Below are 24,248 nucleotides of genomic sequence, written 5' to 3'. Positions count from 1 at the left end.
TTTTTTGGTGCCTTCCACCCCGCAGCCCCTCGGCTACTTTCTTTTTTCTTTCTTTTTCTCTCTCTGTGTGTTTGCCGCGGGGGTGCGGTGACGATGGGGTGGAACAACGATCGACACGATTATTTATGACGGCAGTTTGAAGGCAAAAAAAAAAAAAAAGAAAAAGAAAAGAATTTATGTACGTTATTTTTCACAACGCGAGACTAGAGAGCGGAGGATGAAGGCAGAGAGAGAGAGAGAGGAAGGGATTTGTATACTCGGTGGAAGTTTTTTGCGTCTTTTTTTTTTTTTTTCTTTTTTGTTGTTGTTTTCAAAGTGACTTTTTCATGCCTATATGCATGCATGATGAGTATTGTGTACATTGTTTTCATTTAGACCCGTTGTTTTTTCAAATCACTCAGGCTCCTTTCCCACCCACCCCTACTGGTTGCTGTTTGTTTCTCCCTTCATGGCTGCAGTGGCCTGCTGTGCCCTACGCACTGCCTTTTCTCATCATTACGCCGAGGCACGCAGCAAATGACACGGAGAATAAACGAAAAGAAGTATGCGACTCTTTATGAAAAGGGGTTAGGAGGAAGAAAAAGGTGGAGGCCGTCGAGTTTATGAATATGAGAGTAGGCGTAGACGTATATGTTTTTCTGTGCGTGTTTCCGTACTTATATGCCCTTGCTTATCTCTCTCTTTCTGTGTTTGTGTTTGGTGCGCGTATATTAACTTTGTTTGAGAGTAGACGAGGACACATCTGCGGTCAACATCTCTCTCTCTTTCTTTTTCCCCTTCTTTGGCTGTTTTGTCCCTGTATTCGCTGTGCAAGGATAACCATAGTAGGTGTGTTAGGACGTATACATGGAGAGGCTTTTGAAGCGTGTGGGGTTGCTGGGGGAGCAGGGGCCCAAGACCCACGACAAGAGCGAAATATGCGGTGTGGGGGAGTGTGGCAGTGGGGATAGCTCATGTCCGACAAACGCTGATTTGGAATTCGCCTCGGCAGTGACGCCGAAGACGGTGACTGTGACGTCCGCGGATGAGGATTTTGGTGCGGCTGGTGGGAGCGACACGGTGGCGGTGGGATCATCATTTAGTAGTGGGATGGACAAGCACCTCCTGGCGGTGGCTCGGGCCTCCGAATTTTCTGCGTTAAAAAGATTGGAGCTCTGCCAGCAGGAACTCCTGCAGCTGCAGAGGATGTGGGATTTGGACCGCGAAACGCAGCGTTGGACCGTCGCCTCGCTGCGGGAAGAAGTGCGGCATCTCCAAAAGCAGTTGGAGCAACAGCGCCTCTGCGGGTGGATGCAACGTACACGCGAGAAGGCCATCGTGACGAGGAATTTGTCAACGTCCCCTGAAAGTGGGGTTGGTGCATCTTTGCGGCATACGGCCGATAGGGAGGCGGGGCGGGCGAATAGCGTTTTTGAGGCCTCCGCAACGAGCGGCACGGGGGATGCTTCCGCTCGTGCAGAGGAGACATGCCTGGGCCGTTCCTCTGGCGGTCAACGCACACACGCCGTGGGTGCGTCGAGTGGCGCAGAGGAAGTAGAGGATAGTTTGGAGTTTTACGGACTTCTTCTGCACGATGCCAACGGGGAATGTGGCGAGTTGCAGGCTGAATTATCTCGTGTAGTGCGACGACTACATGATGAACGTCGCTTTTTTGTTCAACAGATCTCGTCTTTGTTGCGTGAGAAGGAAGAGATGGTCCGCGAACACGCCACGACGCTGGCACATCTGGATGAAACCAAGGACCTTTTAATGGCTGCACGTGCAGCGGAGAGGGCGGCGCTGCGACGTCTTACGGAGAGGTGCCCGGGTGAATCCGCCCGAGTGTACGGTGGGCGGACAGCAGACGGAGGGGAGATGGGGACGGTCTACTGCTCGCGCTGTGGCTGCTCTTCCACCGCTTGCAGTGAATTGTTGCGCAGCTCAGTGGATTTTTCAGTGGAGCGACACCACTGCAACTCTCTTGCCGTGCGCCAGAGCGCACTGGAGGAGGAGGTGTGTATTCTAGAGTGTGAGGTGGAGCGCGACACCCGGAACGCGGAGGGGCTGCGCCGCGTCCTTGAACGCCTTATCGACGAGGTGGACGTCCACGTTCGTGGCTGCCGCGCTGCCAACAAAGACATCGTTGGTTGTCTGCGCGAGATTTCGCTGCTGTGGCTTGCAGAGGGGGACGAGAAGGACGATGAGGACGATGAGCACAAGAGTGATGACGGTATGCCGCCGTCACTGCTGCTGCTAGGTGGCGATGGGCCGGATGGCGACAGCAGCCCGGAGTGTGCACCATCATCGGCAGTCCGCTCACATCTTCTGTCGGCATCATGACGCACAATTGACAGGTTGGGGGGGGACAACGACGGCATTGACGCGCAGCGACCAGCGAGGACGACGTCACCATCATCATGTGGGTTGTGTGTTTTTGTGTGTGTGTGCGGCCTCCGTTTTTCTCACCGCTGCGTCCCAATCCACCGCGACTCACCGCATGAACACCCCAGTAGAGAGGCCCAACGAAAATGGAAAAAAAAAAAGAGCGAAATATCCGAAGAAACGGAAGTCCGACAAGCCCAAAGACGAGTAATCAACCAAAAAAAAAAAAAAAAAAAGAGAGAGAGAGAGAGAGAAGGGGGTATCAACAGAGGGGAGAGGGAAAGGGAATGCTGCACCCAACGTGAGGCATGTATAATGCCGTTGAGATCAGGGGTAGTAGGTGACTTAATCAAGTACACATGCAACTTGATAGAGTTTGTGGTGAATAATACGGTTGATGATTATGATGTGGCTTGCGGGACGTCTTTTTCTTTCCTCTTTTTCCGTTTTTTTTTTGTTTTTGTTTTTGTTTTTTTTCTCCTTCCACATTCCCTGCACAATGTACATAATTATATATATATATATATGTGTGTGTGTGTGTTAATGTTAATTTTTTTGTACCATCAACGTGTAATTTACATGTGTGCATTTACTTTTTTTTTCTTTTTGTGTGTGTGTGTTTGCTTTAACACTCGTCAGTGATTTATGCTTGCTGCTGAATGGCAACGATATGTTTTTTTTTTTTTTTTGTTCTTTTCTTTTGCTGTAGATATAAAGTTTTTCTTTTTTATTATTTGGCCTCCCCCTTTCCATTACTTTCATGTCGTTTATATAAATGTGTTTGTGTGTGTTTTGTTTTCTTTTCTCTCCGGCCACGAGAGTATTGACATGTGGGGGAGGGAGTAAAGAGCGATTCTCCCTCTTTTTCTTCTGTTTCTCTCTCATATATAAACACACACACAAACGGAGATGTTTCCTCATCGTCGGTCCCTGTTTGTTTTCTTATTATTATTTTTCCTTTTTTTTTTTTTTTTTTTTCTTTCCTTCTTTCTCTCTCCCTGCGCTGGTAGTTGGTAACCGTTGTGGACGACGAGAACTTTTATTATTAGCGGCATACGCTACGATTGATCTTCCTTTTCACTTCTGTACAGGCATACATACTTGCACACTTATATTATTATACAGTCTTTTTACCGGTAGTGTCCATTTATATTTGTTTGGTCCGTTGCACACCCTGCAGTTTACGTATAATATATATATATATATATATATATATATATATATATATATGCCACGCAAATATCGCTACCAGCGCACGCATACTTTTGCTGAGCGCCAGAAGGAAGTGGCGACCATTCGCGGGCGCTTCCCGCAGCATGTCCCTGTTGTGTGCGAGCCCGCATCAATTGACACGGTGCTGAGTGCAGGCCCAATTTCGGACCGCTGTCGGCTGCTGCGGGACTTGGACTGTAGCAAGTTTCTCGTACCGGGTGACGCATCCATGCAGCAACTTATGGTTCTTCTGCGCAGTCGGCTGGTGCTTGACGCGGAGCAGGCGATCTTTCTGTTTATAGACGATGCGGTTCTACCAAATAGCGCCTGCGTGGGCGACCTCTACGCTCAGAGGAAGGACGCCGATGGATTTCTTTACATGACATACAGCATTGAGAGCGCCTTTGGCGGTGCGGCTGTGCGGCGGAATTAGGAGCGGCGGCAGTGCGGGAGGGGGAGATGCACACAGACGATGGCAGTTGTAGAAGTGAGCTGGGTGGTTTTTCTCTTCTTTTTTTTTTTTGTTTTGATGCTTGGTTGGTTGGTTGGCGCTGCTTAGGATTGGCTTGGCGTGTGAAGTGCATATGTAAAAGAATACAATTTACATACATGCATGAATATGTTTGCGTGTACGTATCCATGTGTGCCTGTCTGCCTTTGCGCATTGTTATTAACTTCTAGTGCTGGATATTTCTGCTGCTTCTTTGCGTCTGTGTGAATGAATGAGTGAGTGAGTGTTTGTTTTTTCTTTGCTTTTTTTTTTTTTTTTTTTTCTCTGCTTTTTCTTCTTCGTATTTTTGTGTGTGTTTTTGTGTGACAATTTTAATATACACGGAAATCTGTCTGTATGCGTCTATACAGAACGGCTGTATATTGAGTATGCATATTCCAAACACACACACACACACACACACACACACACACACACATAGACACGCACACAAACAGACAGCCTCATAAGTACTTATGTGTGTACCCACGCATTGTGTGAATATCTTTATTGGCCTATTGGCGATGAGACATGTATGCCTTCTTGTCTTTGTGTGTCTGTGCCTCTCTCTCCCTCTGTGTGTGTGTGTGTGTGTGTGTAACGATGGATTTATTATAATACGTCTTTTTTTTTTCTTTTTTTTTTTAAGCCCCGGACATTTGTTGTATTGGTTAGCCGTATTTGTGCCTAGCGGCCCAAATAAGAAGGAGCCAATAGAAAAAAAAAAAAAAAAAAAAAGGGTGGCAAATACCCAGAAGCGGGGTCAAATAAACAGGCTTTGGAAATAATAAAAAAACAACAACACACAACAGGGAAGAGAGATATTGTCTTGCTGCGGTGGTCACGTGGTGGTTAGCAGAATTCTATGTTCTATACGAGCTGCAGCTATCAAGGGGAGAGGACCCCTGACGGGAAGCGTTTTCACGAACAAGGGATATACACCTTTGCTAATGGCGATACTTATGTCGGTGCATTCAATGATGGCCGCATGCATGGCCACGGGACATTATTTTTTACCGCAGAGAGAGGCGGGGGACAATACCGTGGCGTGTGGGAGAATGGACGCAATGTGTCAGGTACATTTGTCTTTGCAGACGGGCTGGTTTATGGCAGCGGGGAGGATACCACCACCACCGACAATAATACTGCAGCAGCAGCAGAAGCAGAGAATACTGCTACAGTAACTCGTTTAGCGGATACGACCAGTGTCTTGAATTCTGGAGTGAAGGGCCGTATGGATGGACGCCCCATTTCTTCCAACAGCAACCGCGGAAAAGGCAGTGTGAGGGAAAGTCTCGCGGAGGAGTGGCTGTACTGCCGCGAGGGGGACCGGCGGCTGTGGGCTGAACACCTGCGCGAGGTGATGCCTGTGCTGCCAATGCAGGCCGTTCTGGGTGGTGTGCGTGTGCCGCAGTCGTCGCTCTGGGCGGTGGAGCCGGTGGTCGCGCCGAGCGTGGCCGCGGAGGCGAAAATACCCGCAACATTTGTGCAGGGCCAACCCCGCTCCCTGGCCGACGTGCCGGCAAACTTCTGGAAGGATCCACAGCAGCGGGAGAATGTCATGTCGTCGATGCGGCTTCCGACGCCTCCCTTCAAGGGAGCCCAGGGCGGCGCCGGTCGTGAGGAGACAATGGTGGACAATGGCGACAGGCCCGCAATAAATCTTTCACTTCGCATCATCGCTCCGTTGGAGTCTGAGGCCATGCGACGTGCCATCGCGGCCGCTGTTGCGGCTTCCGCCCGTGCGGCCACATCCTTGGAGGCTAGAAAGTCGCCGCAACCAGAGTCCACCCTATCCCCGGACAGTGCTGGATGCTTCGTGACGCCTGGAGACACCGATGTATCCGATAAAAAAAGTGCGAACCCCGAATTGGCGTTGCAGGGCACACCCGTGCATTTGCCTGTCGAGTTGGAGGGCGGCTCTGCGCCCAGAGACGATGAGTGCTCAACGGTGGAGCGTCACGCATTGCAGAACACACCCTTGCAAGACCCAACATTAGCGCCTTGTCAAACCAACGAGCCTTCCCTTGCGCCGCACCCTTCGCAGGGGCTCTCAGTCCCTGAGACACCGCGTTCCCTGACGGAATCCCCTGAAGAAGTGACCTGCAGAGGGGCTTCCGAGGCGCGGGTGGACGAAAGTGCCCCGTCACCAGTCCTACAGACCGTCATGTATGCATCCTTGAGCCAAGAGCAACCTGAACCAGATGCCAAACAGCATGATGAATTCCGACAGGAAGAAGAAGAGCAGGACACTCAGGAGCAAGAGCATTATAAGCAGGATGCTGCCCAAGAGCATGAGGGTGAGCAGCAGGAGGATCTGAAGAATGAAATCGGGTCCACGGAAGGAGATAAAATGCATCTGAGTGATGGGAATGCTTGAAAACTGTCATGCGAAAAGGGAAGAGAATGAGTGAATGGGACTTATATAGTGAATGAAATGTGTGTGATACACGATTCATATGTAAATGGAATTCTTTTTGTTACCCCTCTTTCTTTTTTTCTCCCACACGATATACCTTTGAGAGGAGGCATGTTTGTTGTGTGCGTGTGTGTGTGTGTGTGTGGGTCACAAATACAAACAACATTGGAGAGGACTTTTATTCTGTTTTTTTTTTTTTCTTCTTTTTTAAAAATAATTTCTTTATATGCTGTTTCATCATGTTGTTTAAATGTTGTCTTGACGTTTCCTGATATTCTTCTGCTTCGACTCAAACTTCTTTCTTGGGGGGAGGGGGTCAGACTGCTTGTTGTTTATTTAGTTGCCTTTTGCCTTCTGTTTTAATTGTCTCTTCTGTGGTGCTTGGTTTCAGCTAGGATGACGCGCACTCACAAAGGGAGCACGAGGGGCTCTTTTTTTGTCGTATATGTTTTCTGAAGTGTCAGCAGACAGTTGCGGATACATACCGCTGATTTGCGATTTGTTACATTGCCGGAAGTGATGGGAGCCGCTCAAACCCTTTTCCGTCGCGTTGGAAGTTACGGGTGCACGCCGTAGCACCACGAGCCTACTGCGGGTGCTGGATTCGCTGTGTTTACGGTGTAGCAAAAGAAAACAAAAGGAAAAACACAGGGCCCCACTCCACGGTAGTAAAGGAAGTGACTATTGCCAGCCCCTGGACGGATGTGTCGTTGGGGTGATGAATAGAGCCCTGTGGCTACGGCCTCCCCTGCGCTGAAGACACCGTGTGGAGTGATGTCGGGAACAAAACTTGACAGCAAGAGGCTGCTGCGATGCTTCGATCAGATGCCAATGTTTTTTTTTTCTTTTTTTTTCCTTTTTGTGTCTGTGTCTTTGCCTGCAACACGGAGACGTGGAGCAAACACTGACAGCATCCAGAAAAGGGCACAGAACTGAGAAGGAGTGGTGAGTTTACATAACGAGACATGACGTGTGTCTCGCAGTCTATCGCCCGCTACACTTTGCTCCGCTGCATCGTCTCCGCTGCTCAGTTTGCCGGCGGTGATTTGTGCTTCTACGAAAACTACGCTGAGCTTGTGGCACAAGACGCCGTGGGAGAAACGACAACTCCACTTCGGATTGACTACGATGTTCTCCTCCACTTTCGCGTGGTGCGGCAGCAGCAGCTGATGCGAATTGAGCTCCCACGCTTGATTGTGTGGCGCTGGGCCGAGGCCAACCGATTCGCCTCCGAGCTGGATGGCGGGGAGATCCTCACCCGGGAGGACATGAACAGACCGTGCACGCTCATAGAGCAGCTGCACGAGGACGACATGGTGCATTTCTTGCAGTCCGTCGCGCCGATGGTGGCGGCAAGCCGACGGGCGCGTTCCGCGTCGCGTGTCAGTACAACCGAGCCGCTGCCGTTGAGTTATTTTCCACCCAACCCTGAGGCAGACTCGGTGGCGTCAACAGAAACACCGTCTGATGTTGATGGTGATAACGCCAACCTCAGCGGGGGCAGCCAAGAGGATAACGACAGGGACGGTGGTATGGATGACTCCAGCGAGAACGTCTCCGCGGTGTGGCGGTCCCAATCGACCGCTCCAACGACGCAGCGCAACCCCTCGCTAGGCGTGGGTGCGGACTCCGTGGAATCAGCGGGGGATAAAAGCAACGCGAGCAGGAAGAAGAAGCATGTGGACGTTGCTCCTGTCACTGAAACGGCTGCGTCTGTGGTTTCTGCTGCCGTCGTCAGTGAGGAGCGGGGGGAGAAAGGGGAGGAGGACCGTCTTTCGCATTGTTTGGAGGCTCTTGGCGCGGCGGCGGACACTTCCGCGGTGCAATTGACGCGTGGCATTTCCTCCCAAAGCAGCCCTCTCTTGGCAACTTTCACGGCACGGAGGCGAGACCGTGGAGCCCCGGCTCGCGGCGGCAGCAGTGAGGCGGTGATGCCAAATACACCGCCGCCACCATCGTTGTCATCGACCAACCTGCGCATGCCTCGGCAGCTGCGAGGGAAAGGAAATACACAACGAAGTGCCGCGACTCGTCGACGACCGCCCCATTTAGGGATTGATGGGGAGGAAGAGGCGGGAACGATGCCAAAGCGAGCCAGGAAGGAGAAATCCCCGACGTTGTTCTCACTGCCTGCAGGTGCCACAATGGGTGACGCAGATGCAGCAACGCGAACAACGACACGAGTGCCACTCGTGGAACCGCCAGATTCTGGCGCTTCGCCCGATCAGCCGATAGAAACACCCAATGCTGTCACTCCATCACGTGCAGGGGAATTGCCACACTCTACGCGTTCGGACGTGGTCTCCGTGCATCGCGGCGCCGCCACTGCAGTTAAGCGCGACGCAACAGATCCCAACGTGACTGCGGAGGCGGCGTACAACTTTGCCGATCTCATGACTGCACCAGAGAATGCAGCCCACCTGCCTCTTTTTCCAGAGGTAAAAAAGATTTTGGGGGAGCTGGAAGAGCTGATTCCGCCTAAGAGAAGAGGCCGTGGTGCTGGAAGGACGAAAACGCCACGTCCGCCACCGAAGAAGGGAACAACGGGGAAGCAGCAGCGCAAAGTCACGGCAAAAAGGCGTGGTGGGGGAATTGAAGTGATCTCAAAAGAGCAAACTAAAGCAGCCAAGGCGGAGTCCACAACGGCCCCACAGAAATTGCATCCAGTGGCTGGTGAAGACGACGGGGCATCGACACCGCCTCCTGATGCCGCTGCCGCTGCCGCTGCTGTTGCTGTCGCTGCTGCTGCTGCTGCTGCTAATGTTGTCGTTTCCCCACCTGCAAATGCTCCACCGAACATGAAGCTCTCTTACCCATCGCAGCACGAGTCATTCATCCAGGCTCCTGTTTTGCCATCACCTCAGAAGTCTCAGCAAAAATCCGCACATGATTCTCCCGAAGTGGACCACACATCCGATGGAGCAGCAGCAGAGGCAGCGACTTGTTGCTTCCCGTCCGCGTGTGTCACTCCCATGAGTGATTACCACTTGGCCGAGACTGCCTCCAATCAACATCGGGAAGAACATGAGGAAATAAACATGGACACAGGATCTGGGCCTGATTCCTCCGCGTATGCCGTACCGGCGGCAACGGCAGCATCCACACCGCCGAATCGGAAGGTCATCCCCTTGGAACAAAAGATGGATAAGCAGTTGACATCCACCCCGTTGGGGTCCCACAAGCCTCTTCCATTCGCACATGACTCTCCCCCACTTTGCCACTGTCAGCAGCGATGCATGAGGCATTATGGCACGCTCTCCGCCGTGGTAGAGGGTGACTCTCGCAAGAGTCGCTGGCGGCGTGTGGTGCGTCAATTAAACAGCCTTTCATTGCACCTTACAAAAGCACGAGCTTGTGGAGAGGAGCTGCGGGGGCTTTTCCTGTTGTTGCTGGAGGATGCGGAGATTTGAAAGGACCTCAATGCCTCTCAAAACAACAAAAACAACGACAATCAAAACAAAAACACAAAACAGGAGGATGTGGGGGCTCCCCACTGACGTTAACAGATTTTTTAAATTATTTTTGTTATTATTATTTATTTATTTATTTATTATTATTATTATTTTTTTTGCGGTTTGTACTTCAATGACTTCTGCGTCCGTACAAAAACACGAGGGAAAAGGAAAGAAAGAAAAACTGCCACCACCCAACAAACCTCCCCACACAGACAAACAAACAGAGAGAGAGAGAGGGAATGGAAGAAAAGGGAACAAAGAAAAGAAAAAAAAAAAAAAAAGAGAAATAAATTGAATTGGCATGCAATTGTTTCATGCATGAAGAGGCCGTGAAGATTTGTTTTGGCCATTTTCATTTTTCTTATATTTTTTTTTGGTTCTTTTCTTTTATTCTTTTATTCTCTTTGCGCATTCAGTTTTTGCTAGAGTTTTTGATAGCCTGCTCACGCTTTGTAAGGAGATTTGGTGATGGCAATACCGAACCCCCGTCGCTGGAGGCGGGAGTTTGGCGGGACACGAAAGCGAAGAATACGAATAGTGCTCCGTTTTCTTTTCTTTTCATTGTGTCTCTTAGTTATCGGCGTTTTCCTCCTGTTGCTCCTCGCTGCGAACGAGAAGAGGACTTTTGAGAAGGAACTGACCGAGAGGGAGATCCCACACTATTCTACGAATGAATTTTTTACGCGTGTCAGCTTCGTCATGAGTAGCGCCATGGCCACGGCGTGGCGCACCTCCAGCGATCGGCTTGAATTCCCAGCGGAGATGTGGGTGGAGCGCGTGGCTGTTCGCCCTTCCGCTGCCACGACGGTGCCACTTCCTGCCGTGCTGCAGAAGGCAACGGTGTCGGCCACACTGTATGGGAAAAGCTCCCTGAAGCTCCGGCGCACCAAACGGCGATCGTTGTACATTCGCAGTGACTCGCCCATTTTTTTTGTGACGCCTAACCCTGCATTGTCACCCAACCCATTCAAAAGAAATACGACGGTGGCATTGAAGGAATTTATATTGCTCTCCCTATGGGAGGACGTCCACCGCATCGCCTACCGCACTTCCGTCGATCTGCTGCAACATTTAGATTTGATTTTTTCATATGCGCAACTGGTGGAACTACGCTGCTATCCGCCTTCGCAGAAGTCTCATTTGGATCACCCATGCGCACCGTCTGTTGCTGGTGTTTCTGTGCGCGATGGTTTGCATGTGGGGCGGACCCTTGGTGTTTATTTGGCCATTGAGCCGCCCGCCCCGGCGATATGGCGGCGAATGAAGGAGGCCTTTTCCGCCTTTGAGGAGTTGGCGAATGAGTCTCTGAGGGAATTAATTGATTCCGTGAGTCATGGTTCCCCTGCCGCTCTGCAAAGACGTGAGTACGAGAGTGTAATGGAGCACACCACACGCATCACATATTGGCGGCAAATGTGGCGTGCCGCGAAGAAGTCCTCCCCGGGGAAATTGGAGCATGCTGTTGAAATAGGGTCCCGCAACTTTTTGAGTTTTAGTGAGCCACGACATGATATATCACATGTGCCGAGTTTTTTGAAAAACAGTTCCTTTTTTCCCAGTTATCGGCTTCTGGAAAAGGATCCCTGGCACTACGGCCTGCACAGTGAGACGGCCATGGGCAAAACGGTTAATCCTAGAAAGCAATTTCTTGATATACCACAATACATGGCATGGATTGCCATCAACACGATACTTCAGAATGGTGATTACGATGATGAGGTGTTTTTTTACGGAGTGCTACAGCCACTTCAATATGGAAATTCAAGGTTCCAGTTACCGATTTATCTGGGTGTGATGGGCTGGGACTATGACACCGTCTTTTACCCATGCCATCGCAAGGTGTGGTTTAAGGCATCCGTCATGTATTGTGCTGAAACGACCCTTGATAAAAGCATTTATGACTCGGAAGCTTTTATTTATCGATACACAGATATGCTATGGAATATGACGCGGCAAATTGACAGGGAGCGATTCAGTCGATCTGTTCAAGTGGCAGAGAACGAGCTGCAAACAATTCTTTATGGTGCCCCAGGGACAACGATGGCAACGTTTAATCAGGCAAAACGCGAATATGACGCTGGCGTGCGGTGGATTATTGGGGCCTTTTTGGAACAACGACAAATATTGCTTCGAGCTTTGGCCTCTTATTTCCCTGTCAACGAGGTCTCGCATTGCGATCAAACAAGTGATAGAGATGCAAAGGCGCTGGAGATCCACAACAGGGAGGCACATCTCGAACTGATGAAACGTCTCTCAATTGTTGTCAAAGTCAAGGGATCGCGTGTCAGCACAAGATGGGGGTTTTTAGTTGGAGGGATACAGTCGGCGTTGGGTGTCGATCTTCCAGAAGATGACGAGTATCAACTCCCTGATGCTGGTATGTACTGTGCACGCGTGTCTGCTGTGGCATCTTTCTTCACATCTGCCGGACTGTTGCCTCCTCCCAAAGGGCGTGGGAAATGGGAGGCGCCGGGTTTCTGGTTTGTTGACATGCCATTGGTGGAGCCAAGTACGTCGCGTGGCAGTGCAGAGTTTGGGCTGTGGTCCTTTGATAAGAAATTACCCATGCTGTACCCAATGACAACACATGAAACAGGGACCACGCTTAGCATCGTTATGCCACCTGTGTGGCCTCAAGACTCCAAGGAGAAGCGTGGTGTGTTTGTTTCTCGGGTACTTTTTCCAGAGCAGGGCTCAGAAAACTCCGTCTTTAGATGGTCGAGGAAAAACACGCTTATCTTCAGCCTTGATGCCCCAACGCAGAAGACGATGATTGTACGTGGCTTCAGTGCTGTACGTTTTTTCGTGCCAGAGAAATCTGAAGACGATTCCTACCCTGCCCAGCGTCATGAGGAGGAAAATACAGGTAGAGGTCCAGCGTTGTTTGCTTCTAACAGCTCCACCACGCGGCTGCGTATCAGTGATGTGGACATTGAACAGTCGGTACCTCTCGCGTCTGTTGCGGCTCCACCTCAAGCGTTATCTTTGGCCGACGGCCTCGTGGACGCGAAGGGCGTCAAGTTTGGCGGTTCGCTTGAGAAACAGACGGTGCTGCGTTGCATCCCTGAAAATGCGTCGGTGGTGGAAGAGGGTTTGACGCTGCGCTCGGCAAAGTGCCCCATTTTTATTTCCGGCTCTTTTGAAATTTCTCGAGGAGCGACTCTCGATGTGGCGGCGGGTTGTGTCGTTGTGATGCGGCCTGCTGCGATGCTGCGCGTGACGGGTTTTTTGCGGTTCAACGGCACCGTCGCGTCGCCCATTGTGGTCACCAGCGAATCGGCGGAGAATGCGAGCAGTTGGCGGACCATCCACGTCGATGGCCCCACCGCCACGTTATACGCGAGTTTTACGTTTTTCACCGGCTCAGGCGTGAAGGGGATCCGGGTGGCAAATACGGGGAAACACCACTCCCATTCTGCCGCCATCTCAGCTACAAATAAGGCCTCCGTCTATCTCCGTCACAGTTTCTTGTTGGAGCTGCAGGGCGCAGGCATTGCGGCAGGCAATGAGGCCGAGGTGCAAGTGGAGGATTCATTGGTGCAGTGGGCTCAAATGGGGATCGAGTGTGTGCAGTGCACCTTCACTTCAAGGCGCTCTGTCTGGACGCACTTTCCCTCATGGGATGCAGCGTATGCCGATAACGACAATGACGCCATGTACCTTTCGGGTGGTAAACATCGCGTCATTGATAGTCTCATTGCCCACACGAAGGACGACGGGATTGACTCTGGTGCGATGGGTAACGGTGGCTCCCTGGTTGTGCACAACACAATTGTAGAGGGTTGCATGCATGAGGGGGTGGCTCTCTCCTCCGATCCCAAGGGTCATCGTGAGGTTGTCATTTCTCACACCATCGTGCAGTATTGCCAGCAGGGCGTTGAGTCGGGTTATGCGTCGAAACAACACACAGCGTCCATTACGAATTCTCTCATTCAGAAATGCTCCGTCGGTGTTCGTTATGGCGACAACTACCACTGGTCGCACTGCGACGGGAAACTGACACTGCAGAACACAACGCTCGCCCAGAACGAAGTGAATGTGATGAACTACGAGCGACGGTATCAAATACCGCAAGACCCCGAATACTTCCACTCCGAGGGAGTCTTGTCACAGCGTCACTGGAAACTTCTTCAGGACACCGCACGTGATTCCGCTCTCCCGCTGGCGGTGGCGCCACCGGAGGCTGTTGTCATGCTGCTGATGGATGTGCGACGAAGGGAGCTGCTGAAAACAGGATGGGAGGGCTGCAAGGACATGTTCTTGCTACCCGGCAACAGCACTCTTATCGTTGATGAAGTAGATGATGCGGAGGCGTTTACAGAAGAGCTGAGAGTTACGGAAGATGTCACAGTCACCTTTTGAATTTGTGTCTGGGAGGGCTGTCGCTTGTTCTTCTTCTTTTTTTCTTTTTTTTTTTTTTGTTCTTAGCGTATTTGTGTATGTGCGTCGAATAAAAGAGTGAGGGAAATAGTATTTTCTAGAATGTCTATTTATATTTACATTTATATGTAAAAAAAGCAAAAGAAAAGCAAAAACAAAAAAGCAGACAATTATTTCTCTGTTTTTCTTGTTTTTTTTTTTTTTTTTTTTGCCACGGTTTGCTTCATCGGCACTGCAGAAATTAAATAATTTTGGTATTGGCGTGTGTGTGTGTGTGTGTGTTTTCTTTTTTTTTTTGCTGTTGCTTCAGGAGATGTGAGCGTTTGTGGTGAGTGCGTGAGTCTCCGTGCGTGTCATGTATACATAGATACACAGATACAAACAGACATACATGACGTGAAATGACAATGACATGACATGACATGTATGTGTACGAAATGAGTCGGCATGGATGCATGTTATTATTGTCACTTATGGGCTGTTCTTTTTTTTTTTTACTTCACTTGTTCTCCTTTTCTTCATTTCTTTTATTCTTTATGTGCATTATGGTTGCTGACGGAATGAGCGGACACGCAAATAAAGAGGGAAGTGGCGTGGAGAGAGTGTGGTGCGCGGCTGACGAGGGTGAAGGCGGAAAGAAACGTGTGTGTGTGTGTGTGTGTGTGGGTTGAGGGAGAGGGGAGCCTGCGAGACAACGACGGGGAAAGAAGAGGAGGTACGTGCGATCTGTTCATACGTACACTGAGCCCTTCGCAAAACAAAATAATAATAAATAAATAGAAAAAAACAAAGACAAGGATAAGGAGAGAGAAAGCGGCTATGACAACGATGCTTCTTTCGGTTCCCCAGGCACATAGTGAAGTTATTACGTCTCTGCAGTTTTCCCCTCATCACGTTTCTGTCTTCTGCTCCACATCGGGGGATGACACCGCGGCGTTGTGGGATTGGCGTCAGGCCACAGCTGGCCATGAAATCGCACGCCTCACACACCACCAGGGTCCTGTGAACCACGCCCTGTTTCTGCAGGAAGACGAAAGGATGTTACTGACGGCGTCCGATGACCGCACGATTGCTTACTGGGACGCACGTGAATTGAGCGCGCCGGTCGGGAATATTCGCGGTTTCGGGGACGGAATCAATAAAATGTTGAGAATTCCCGCGCCCGGTACAAACGGCGGTTGTAATTGGCTGCTGGCAAGCGCCTGCGATGACGGCATGGTGTACATTTACTCACTTGGGCCGGAGAATGTTCCGCAGCGGAACGACCAACAGGGAAGAGGGGCGAATGCTTCAAACACGGCTGCTATCGGAACGATGGTGGATCGTTTCTGGGCAGCGACGAGCACCGTAAACGATCTGGCGTTATCCCCTAACCCGGGCTTGCTGCTTACGGCATCGGAGGATTGTGCGGTGCGGCTGTGGAACATCGTTGCGGATATGCGGGTGACAACGGAGGATCGACTTGTAGCCTCCTTTGAGGAATTTGATAATCCTGTTAACCAAATTGCCGTGGTTCACAGCGAGGCGCAGCCTGAGGGGCATCCGCGGCCGGAATCGGGCTTTTGGCTCTACGCCGCCTGCTCGGAGGTTGTGTTTGCCGTCGACATTGATCCTGTGACCGGGGCGTTTGGGGATGCCGCCCGCACCTTTATGGGACACCAGGACTACGTGCGCGGTCTGGAGTTTGTCGGTCGCGATACGCTTTTGACGGTCTCTGACGACACCACCGCGATTGAGTGGTCGCTGACCACCGCGGAGCCGATTCGTCAGGTGAAACTGCATGAGGGACTTGTCATGGCATCCGCGACGTCCGCTGCGAAGGATGTGCTGCTGACGGGGACAGATGGCGGTGAGTTGCGGGCGTGGCAGCTGCCGTTCAACACGGAGAAGTGCAACAGGGATACAACAAACGGCTATTAAAACAGTCTGTTGAAAAGCGTTTTTTATTTTTATTTTTTATTTTATTATCCCTTCCCTTCTTCCTCCTTTTTTTTTTTCTTCTTCTTCTATTTCCTCATGCTTTTCATTCTCTACTTTTTTCCCCCCTTCTTTTTTTTTTTTTTTTTGTTCTGTTTTCCCACAGCCCCGCGCCGATGTGGGTTCAGTGACGTGGAGGGAGATCCCATGACCGCGAGGGACGCATAAACAAAAAAAGGGGAGGGCAAAAAACGAAAAAGAAAAAAAGAAAGAAAAGAAATAATAATACTGGGAGTGAGAACCATCCCCACACGCTGCAAGCAACGGATCAAAGAGCAACCAATCACGAAGACAAGAAGAACAATTAGGCAATGCGATGTGAGGAGGCGATGACGATGAATAGGATCGCACACCAGCAGGAATTTCTTCTTGCACCTCCTTTAAATGCCACCAATAGAGAATGTGCGGGTGAGAGAGAAGAGAGGGAAAGGGAAGGGGAGAAAAAGGGAGACGTAAACAAAGCACACCGAGAGGGATCGAGGGAGAGCGGGAAAGGGGGTACATGTGAATAGACGCACATGTTTCTGCCGTTGGTGGGGTTATGCCTTATTCCACAATATATATATATATATATTTGTTATTGTTCTTGTCCTCTGCTGGCTATTATTATTATTGTTTTGTATGCAGTATGTGGTTGCGGGCTTTTTTGTTGTGCCTTTCTGTGGTTTTTGTGGCTCAGAAATTCTTGCGTCTGTTTTTCTTTCCGTCGTTCTCTTTGCTTGTCTCTTACCGCACCGCAGTGCAGTTACCGAAACGAGTGGGAGGTGTGGGGCACACGACAGGCCTGAAAGGGAAACGTATGGAAAAATAAATGGAAAGCAGGGGTCGTCATTTGTGGGATGTGAACGATGCGAGGAAGGAAGGAAAGGAAAAAATTTTCTTTTTTTGCCGCCACTATTTGTTTTTTGACCCCATGGCCTAGTGGGCAGTAGGGGATGCATATCGAGAGGAGCGGGCTCGGCGCGTGTGCGTTTGTCATGAATTGACGAAATCTGTTCATGGGCTTTTATTTCCCCCCCCCCCCTGTACTCATATATATTTATATATATTTGTGTGTTTGTGAAGGACTATGTTTGCTGGGCCGATTGGGACATTTTGTTCGTTTCTGCTGCCATCATATCCCTTCACTTCTTCCCTCTGCCTGGACGCCGAGGTTTGTGGCCGCAGTGGCAGTGCGATTATTCCCCACAGGAGCGGATCATTCATCATGTTGATTAACTAACAAAGCAAAACAAAGCACAAAGAAACCGCAGGAATGCACAGGGGGGCAATGCGGCTGCGTTGCAACTTCTCGGGCCTTATTGATGTTGGGGGAAGCGGGAGACGGAAAAAGGGGGTGGCTGTGGACGGAGGAAATGGCTGCATTGGAAGGGGGGAGTGGAGTGGAGGTAAAAACGGTATGGGACGTGAATGAATGCATTTCTTTTGAACTGCCCCTCTTCTTTTTTTTTTTTGGATTTGCTTCAAGGGAAAGCAGAACAGGGTTGAGACATAGTGAGAGAGAGAGAGAGAAAGAAAGAAAAGGGGTAAATCCCTAATTGCTGTTTGTGTGTTGTGTGCGTGATCACTTTTGCGCCGCATTTAGCGGGAGGAAGAGGGCGGAACGGGAAAACAGATTTGCATCCGAATGTGGCGACTCAGCAGCGGCGTGAGGCAACTCGCCGTCTCGTGGATCGGTGCGTCATGTGGCTGCGGTGCTGCTTCCGCGATGGCCCAAACGACCGTGCGTCGATGGCAGTCGCAGAGTTCCCGTGGCCAGCCGGGGCTTCACTGGGATGAGGGCGTTGTGGACCCGCGGTACTCGTCCGAGGGCAACATGCGGAGGTTTAACCCCGACACGGTGGCGCACTACGTGAAGGCGACAATCCAAAACGATCGTCGGGAGATGGGCCTGGGGGAGGTGTACGACTGGCATGAGTTCGCGAAGGACGCCGTGTACATCCCGACGCGATCGGGACCGTTGTGGGTTGGCAGCGACGACCCCCGCTGCGCCAAATTTATGCGAAGACGAGAAAAGATGAAGAAGTCACCGCAGCAAAAGGCACGTCCAAAGCCCGGGCCAGACCCCGCGAAGCAGTTGGAGGACCACACACTGCGTGAGTTCTTTACGACGGCGACTAATTTGCGGGATCCGCTTAGTACGGCGAATAATTTGCACCGCGCAGGGCTCATCCGTGAGTATGATATCAAGCACGTGGCGGCAAAAATTCAGTACGTGCCACGTCCACCGATTGTGTCCATTATGGGCCACGTGGATCACGGCAAGACGACGTTGCTGGATTACCTCCGCAACACAAATGTGGCCTCCGAGGAGGCGGGCGGCATTACGCAGAATGTTGGTGCTTTCCAAGTAAAAATATCGGACGGCCATTTTGTGACCTTCATTGATACTCCCGGACATGCTGCGTTTACAGCGATGCGGGAGGTGGGCGTGGCGGCCAATGATCTCATCGTCCTTGTTGTATCTGCCGTGGATGGGGTGCAGCCACAGACGAAAGAAGTCATTGGACTTGCCCGCGATGCCGGTATTGCGCTTGTCGTGGCATGCACGAAGATTGATCGACAGCCGAAGGTGGACCCAATCAAACAGCAGTTACGTGATTGTGGCGTTGAGTTGGAGGAGGACGGCGGGGACACGCAGTTTGTTTCGGTCTGCGGGCGAGATGGCACCGGCATTCCAGAACTTCTGGAGGCAATCTCCCTGCAGGCGGAGCTCTGTGAGATTAGTACCCCGGAACCATCCAGATGCGAGGTGACCGTCATTGAGTCACGTAGTAGCGATGTGAAGAATGAGGTGGCGGGCATCGTGCGCTGTGGAAAATTGAAACCTGGACAAGTGTTGGTCGCAGGCATGACGTACGGTGTGGTGCGAAAGGTTATGGATAATAATGGGAATGTTTTACAGGAGGCCGGACCCTCCATGCCAGTCATTATGCAAGGGTTTCGTGTCCATCCCAAACCTGGTGTTGTGCTCATGCAGGTGAGCAGTGAATCTCATGCACAGAAGTACTATCTTTTTATGAAGGATGTATACAAGGTGGAGGGCCGACGTGAGGATTATTTACAGCTGCTGAATCAAGAGCAACACGGCATGATTTATGCCCGCAAACCAGATAACAACTTGGTGCGTACATACAGCACGAAGGCCTTTGTGCTTTCGTGTAAGGCGGCTACATTTGGCATGCTACAGGCTCTCATGAAGACATTATACGAATTGCCTCGCTTGGAAGGCGTCTCAACGGAGATTAAAGTAACCGAGGTTGGTGGTCTAAAGGATTACGATATTGCTCTTATTGGTAGCTCTGGACAGCCCGGATGCATTCTTCTCTACGGCGAGAGCAAGGACACAAACACGCTAGATGTGCCAAATCACGTCAAGGTGATCCGCTTCAACGTGCTTTACCATGGAATCGATGCCCTGAAGGAAACACTTGTGGAATCGCTTCCAAAAATCAGTAAGACGCGTGTCACGGCGGAGGCGGAGTGCATACAGGTCTTTCGTGCGTCACAGGCTGGAAGGAATGGCAATGCGGGTGGGATGCGGGTCACGAAGGGCAGCATCATTGGCTCGCATCTCACGTTCCGTGTCCTGCGCAAGTCTTCGCGGAGTAAACTTACGGGAGGTGACAACTCACCTAAGAAGGCAACCGGCGATGAGGATGACACGGAGGATGCTCGCACGGTGGTGTACGAGGGTCAAATAAAAGAGCTGCGCCGCTTCAAAGAAATTGTGCCTTCTGTTGAAATGGGTCTGGAGTGTGGGGTCATTCTGCATGACGAGTTTCAGTTCCGTTTGGGGGATATTCTTCAACAGTTTGAGGTTTACGAGGAGCCACGTGATGTTGCGGAGGAATACGAGGCGGCAGAACGGCGAGAGAAAATAATGAGGGAGACGGCGGCGTTGCAGGCTCAAATGGAGGAGGAGAAGGCTGGGGGAAATGCGGACGGGGCCGGCACCGTGTAGCTGGCCGTGTGGACCGCTGGCGTAATGGGAATGGAGCCTCTAAATATAAAACTTGATAGTGACGAATATTCACTTAAAGAGTTGGGTGCGTTCTTTTTTACATTTGGGCCTTTTTTCTCTTTTTTTTTTTTCTCCACCAATTAACCTGCGTGGTGTTGCCCATTCCATTTGCGTGTTTTAGCACAAACCAACCAATGAACATGCATGATCAATCATATTCGCAGGGAAAGAACAATTTGGGCATACAGTGATGATGATGGCAGGGAAGAATTTCTCTCCAGCCTGTGCGGCGCCACATGGGGAGGGGGCTGCAAACACTTGGAGTGCACTGAAGGAGTTGCTGTGTGGTGTGCGCTTCCCCTCCCGCCGCCAAGAGCGTGCGGCTCCACTTTTCTTTTTTTTTTTTCTTCTCTTTTCTTGGCGCGTGTGATGGGAGCAACTCACACACACACACACACATAAAAAAAAAAAAAAACAGTAAAAGAAAAGGGAGGATTACTTGTGGCGTTTAATTTCAATGCGTCGTCGATTGTGCATCTCGCTTCCCCCTTTCACGGGGCCGCGCACCTCACGGGTGGGACGTCAGAGGGCACCAAAACTACCTCTGTCCCGTGACAGGCATCAGAGGCGGGTGGCGCTCTTCACATCAATGCGTGGGCAGTCATCCTCCGCTCTGCAGGGGGCTGACGGGCACCGTGGTGCGCGGAAGGAAGGAGAGGAAGGGGCAGGGCCTCAATCCCCACTGCAGCAAGCACTGAGTTCTATGGGAAACGAAGCGTTTACAAGCCTGTTCAACTCGCGTCCCGTAGCAGAGCGGGCGGCAGCGATGCTTATTGCGCAACGATACCCCTCGGAAGGCGTCACGCTGAAGGCATTTGTGGAGCAGCTACCGAGTCTAAGCCGTGATGACATGTTTAGGCGTAGTATGAGGGTGGAAGACTGGGTGCGAGCGTGTACACTGATCCAACTTGAAGAGGATGCGCATGGCATCTGCCTTGTGAAACTTGCCGCGGATGCAAAGTTTTTTCTTCCCGGGGATGCGACTGAGGAAAAAGAAGGCTTGTCACCCGCGAAGGTGGAGAAGCAAGAAGTGGATATGAATCTGATCGAAGAAATGCTGCCTTTTCTGCGTCAGAGGGTGCTCGGCACGAGGGAGTCTGGCGGTTCAAGTTACAAGGCCCTCAACGACGCGTACTCATCGTTCATTCGGGAGGCGCTCACGAACGCCACCCTCCGGGGATTCGCGAACACCCTCAAGTACGTGGATTTTATCGCCATTCTGAGCTCTCCGCGTGCGAGGGAGGAGTTTTGGGTTCTGAATGAGAAGTACATTTGCACCCGGCTTCCGGGAGAGACGCAGCCGCCACGGTTTGTGTCCCCACAGCCGCAGACGATAGTGGCACACGCACTAAATGCATACGGCGGCTGGGGTGCGGCAACCAACGTGCCAACACGGCAGGATGTGTACGAAATACTGAAATATGTACCCGTTGCCTGGGGGAATTTTGGTAACCTCAACATACCAGCCGCGGTGAAGAAACGACACATTCGTATCGCCTCTACCTTGCAGTGGTTTCGACGTCAGCCGTTTTACTTTGAACTCCGTAATCTTGCGGGGACCACGGAGATTCGTCGCAGCATTTTGTTGCACCCGGAGGTTCACGGACTGACCCCAGAGGAGGCCCATGAACGTCTACAGTTAAAGATTGCAAAGGGCGAGGCAAACAGTCTGGCTCCTGTGAACGCCGAAGGGGAGGTGTTAGCAGCGACGGAAGCGTCGCAGCATACAAATGCCCTTTTAAAATTTGTTGCGCGTGTTTGCCCGGGCTACTTTGTCCCTATTTCACTTCTTATGCAACGTTACACCAAGAAGAATTTGACCCCTGGCGAATTGCTTGCCTGTGCTAAAGGAAATCCTGATCAATTTGAAATCATTCAGCTAAAGTACACAGACATCCCTCTCCTACGGAAACGCATTGGCGCAGACAGCGTGCGATGGAACGATGGTTTTGTAGAGGATTTTGAGCGACACCCGGAGGATGTACGGGGCCTCATTGTTCTCATGGGACGCGTTTGCTCCACTTGGGATCGGCCTCACTATGTGTATGTTCGTCTGACGGAGGAGGAAAAGATAATTGTGGGTGGATTCGACGGCATGATGAAAATCCTGCGACGTCACCCGATGGTGTTCCGTGCCGGAGAGAACTTTATTTCCCGTGTGGATCTTTCCGATCCCCTCTCTTTGCGCGAATCCGAGCCGTCTCCGGAAGACATGGCGACCCGCGTTCCGATTCGTGAAGAAAACCCCTACCTGACTCCACGTGACCTGGCGGTGGTGTTTCATTATCTGGCCCCGGACGACGAGCCGTGCACGGCGGCTTTTTTTTTGCAGTGCGCTAGCCCGGCGATGCGGGCCGTTCTGCCACCGCGTATCGTCACTCTGTTGCAACTCTTCCCGAGCCTTTTTGTGTGTAAAGAAACTTCGCCGGGCGTCTTTTTAATGCGCAAAGTGAAGAAGTCCACCCGACTATCGGCGGAGGTGTTCGCCGGAGATTCTGCGCGCGAGAAAAGGGAGGAGGTCTTCTCGGAAACGCCGTCCTCGCCAGGCCTTTCGCTGGAGCAGCGGCGGCGGCAGGATTTGGGTGAAGAAGGGGAAGCGGATGACGAGGCGGTGTTTGAGGAGAACGACGTTCTCTCCCGGGAGGAGGCGGTTGAGGCGGTGAAAGTGTTGGTGCCAGCGGGCGGCGTGGAGGCCTCCCGGCTGCTGCTCTGGGCGTCTCTCGCCGTCCAACAGGCCGCGAACCGGCACTACGGCGGCGTCTTGAAACTCGTGGAGGCCAACCGCGACGAGTTCCGCGTGCAGGAAAGCCCGGAATCCAAAATGATTTATCTCACAAAAGAGGGCCAAAAGTAATCGACGGAAGCGGGCCCGTGAAACGCGTTTGTTCCAAAGGCCCGTCGCCGGGAAGAAAAAAACAAAGACCGCGGAAAAACGAGAGAGAGTAAAGGAAAAAGAGAGTTTTCTTCGATTGCCCTTTTCTTTCTTTTTTCGGCGCCCGCGCGGTGCTTCGTTGCTGTCGGTTTTTCTCCCTGGCCTGCAGCCAAACCGTCCCCTTTTTTTCGCCCTTTTTTTTTTTTTTTTGGCACTTAGCCCGCTGCCGCCGCGGCCCGCGCATCCGGGGCGGCGCAAAGCAGAAGAAAGCTAGCGGTGGCGCTTGCCCTTGAAAACGTAAGGGAAAGAAGAAAAAGAAAAGCAACCCAGAAAAAATTAGAGTCCACAAGACGAATGGGGGCGGGAAAACACATTGGTCAAAAAGAAACGCGCTCGTGCGGTTTGCCGATTCGTTCGCCACGGGCGCCGGTGGTAATTTCTTCTCTTCTTTCCTCTTTCTTCCTTCCGTTTATTCCCTCCTCCCGTAAATCTCGCGGGCTGGGAAAGGCAGCGGGGTGCGGTTGTAGCGGTGATAAGGCACGCTGTCGTACCCAACGTAGCCGTCATCGGCCTTCCCTTGTATCTTCGTCGTGTTTCCCGGGTACGCGCGCACCAAACCCCACACATGCCGCGTAAAAAGGTGCTGCAGATGGTACTCCTGGTACTGGATGCGGCGGTACCACGTCGTCAACTGCGCTGCGCGGGACCGCTTGTAGCCGGTCGTGTCGCCTATGCGCGGCGGTGGCTTGCACATGTGGAAGCGGTGCAGGTCTTTCTGAATCACCGCCGTGCGACGCAACGGAAGTTGATCGACCCCGAGGGTGAAATACATGAGCTTTTGCCGCACCATGCGCTCCGGATCTGCCCACCACTTTGGCCCGGTGCGTATCACTGAAATCGGCGGCGTCGCCACCGATTTTGTGAGGAACGTGTTGCGCCACACGCGCGTTGTCCCGAACATTTCTTCCTTCCCCCGCTGTTACTCCGCCGGATCTTCCTTTCGCTCCTCCCTTGTGCGCCGGCACGGGCTCTCCACACGATGCCTCCTTGGCTTCTGC

At 51.6% G+C, this 24,248-nt stretch overlaps 9 protein-coding genes across 9 annotated transcripts, besides 32 other annotated features; 8 read left to right on the top strand and 1 right to left on the bottom strand.

Moving 5' to 3' along the window:
* Positions 1 to 6: part of a microsatellite that runs on past the window's edge.
* Positions 1 to 24,248: part of a sequence feature (heterozygous, Esmeraldo-like haplotype) that runs on past both edges of the window.
* Positions 145 to 173: a microsatellite.
* Positions 268 to 311: a sequence feature (A-rich).
* Positions 847 to 2,319, top strand: Tc00.1047053510533.190 (hypothetical protein, conserved; the record flags this gene model as incomplete). Its single annotated transcript, XM_813820.1, has 1 exon — positions 847 to 2,319. The coding sequence occupies one exon, from the start codon at positions 847 to 849 to the stop codon at positions 2,317 to 2,319; it is 1,473 nt and encodes a 490-aa protein (XP_818913.1).
* Positions 2,579 to 2,648: a sequence feature (CT-rich).
* Positions 2,802 to 2,835: a microsatellite.
* Positions 2,867 to 2,888: a sequence feature (AT_rich).
* Positions 3,035 to 3,063: a microsatellite.
* Positions 3,137 to 4,006, top strand: Tc00.1047053510533.180 (microtubule-associated protein 1A/1B, light chain 3, putative; the record flags this gene model as incomplete). Its single annotated transcript, XM_813819.1, has 1 exon — positions 3,137 to 4,006. One exon carries the CDS (start codon positions 3,137 to 3,139, stop codon positions 4,004 to 4,006), a length of 870 nt encoding a protein of 289 aa, XP_818912.1.
* Positions 3,295 to 3,351: a sequence feature (A-rich).
* Positions 3,552 to 3,591: a microsatellite.
* Positions 4,311 to 4,363: a sequence feature (A-rich).
* Positions 4,466 to 4,524: a microsatellite.
* Positions 4,640 to 4,662: a microsatellite.
* Positions 4,781 to 4,801: a microsatellite.
* On the top strand, positions 4,929 to 6,443 carry Tc00.1047053510533.170 (hypothetical protein, conserved; the record flags this gene model as incomplete). The annotated part of the gene is made up of 1 exon (XM_813818.1): positions 4,929 to 6,443. The coding sequence occupies one exon, from the start codon at positions 4,929 to 4,931 to the stop codon at positions 6,441 to 6,443; it is 1,515 nt and encodes a 504-aa protein (XP_818911.1).
* Positions 6,602 to 6,627: a microsatellite.
* Positions 6,669 to 6,710: a sequence feature (AT_rich).
* Positions 7,317 to 7,343: a microsatellite.
* On the top strand, positions 7,448 to 9,892 carry Tc00.1047053510533.160 (hypothetical protein, conserved; the record flags this gene model as incomplete). The annotated part of the gene is made up of 1 exon (XM_813817.1): positions 7,448 to 9,892. One exon carries the CDS (start codon positions 7,448 to 7,450, stop codon positions 9,890 to 9,892), a length of 2,445 nt encoding a protein of 814 aa, XP_818910.1.
* Positions 9,186 to 9,241: a microsatellite.
* Positions 9,998 to 10,046: a microsatellite.
* Positions 10,194 to 10,228: a microsatellite.
* Positions 10,287 to 10,343: a sequence feature (A-rich).
* Tc00.1047053510533.150 (uncharacterized protein) lies at positions 10,406 to 14,299 on the top strand (the record flags this gene model as incomplete). Its single annotated transcript, XM_813816.1, has 1 exon — positions 10,406 to 14,299. The coding sequence occupies one exon, from the start codon at positions 10,406 to 10,408 to the stop codon at positions 14,297 to 14,299; it is 3,894 nt and encodes a 1,297-aa protein (XP_818909.1).
* Positions 14,327 to 14,357: a microsatellite.
* Positions 14,499 to 14,527: a microsatellite.
* Positions 14,580 to 14,599: a microsatellite.
* Positions 14,702 to 14,742: a microsatellite.
* Positions 14,960 to 14,982: a microsatellite.
* Positions 15,077 to 15,104: a sequence feature (AT_rich).
* Positions 15,137 to 16,237, top strand: Tc00.1047053510533.130 (hypothetical protein, conserved; the record flags this gene model as incomplete). The annotated part of the gene is made up of 1 exon (XM_813815.1): positions 15,137 to 16,237. The coding sequence occupies one exon, from the start codon at positions 15,137 to 15,139 to the stop codon at positions 16,235 to 16,237; it is 1,101 nt and encodes a 366-aa protein (XP_818908.1).
* Positions 16,257 to 16,393: a sequence feature (A-rich).
* Positions 16,691 to 16,793: a sequence feature (CT-rich).
* Positions 16,850 to 16,870: a sequence feature (AT_rich).
* Positions 17,781 to 17,816: a sequence feature (CT-rich).
* On the top strand, positions 17,922 to 20,258 carry Tc00.1047053510533.120 (translation initiation factor IF-2, putative; the record flags this gene model as incomplete). Its single annotated transcript, XM_813814.1, has 1 exon — positions 17,922 to 20,258. One exon carries the CDS (start codon positions 17,922 to 17,924, stop codon positions 20,256 to 20,258), a length of 2,337 nt encoding a protein of 778 aa, XP_818907.1.
* Positions 20,647 to 20,677: a sequence feature (A-rich).
* Tc00.1047053510533.110 (hypothetical protein, conserved) lies at positions 20,776 to 23,172 on the top strand (the record flags this gene model as incomplete). Its single annotated transcript, XM_813813.1, has 1 exon — positions 20,776 to 23,172. One exon carries the CDS (start codon positions 20,776 to 20,778, stop codon positions 23,170 to 23,172), a length of 2,397 nt encoding a protein of 798 aa, XP_818906.1.
* Tc00.1047053510533.100 (hypothetical protein, conserved) lies at positions 23,660 to 24,151 on the bottom strand (the record flags this gene model as incomplete). The annotated part of the gene is made up of 1 exon (XM_813812.1): positions 23,660 to 24,151. The coding sequence occupies one exon, from the start codon at positions 24,149 to 24,151 to the stop codon at positions 23,660 to 23,662; it is 492 nt and encodes a 163-aa protein (XP_818905.1).

This window comes from Trypanosoma cruzi, genomic scaffold (assembly GCF_000209065.1).
Source record: "Trypanosoma cruzi strain CL Brener 1047053516775 genomic scaffold, whole genome shotgun sequence".
Taxonomy (NCBI): domain Eukaryota; phylum Euglenozoa; class Kinetoplastea; order Trypanosomatida; family Trypanosomatidae; genus Trypanosoma; species Trypanosoma cruzi.
The sequence above is the reverse complement of the archived record's forward strand: the minus strand, read 5'-3'. Positions and strand labels throughout refer to the sequence as shown.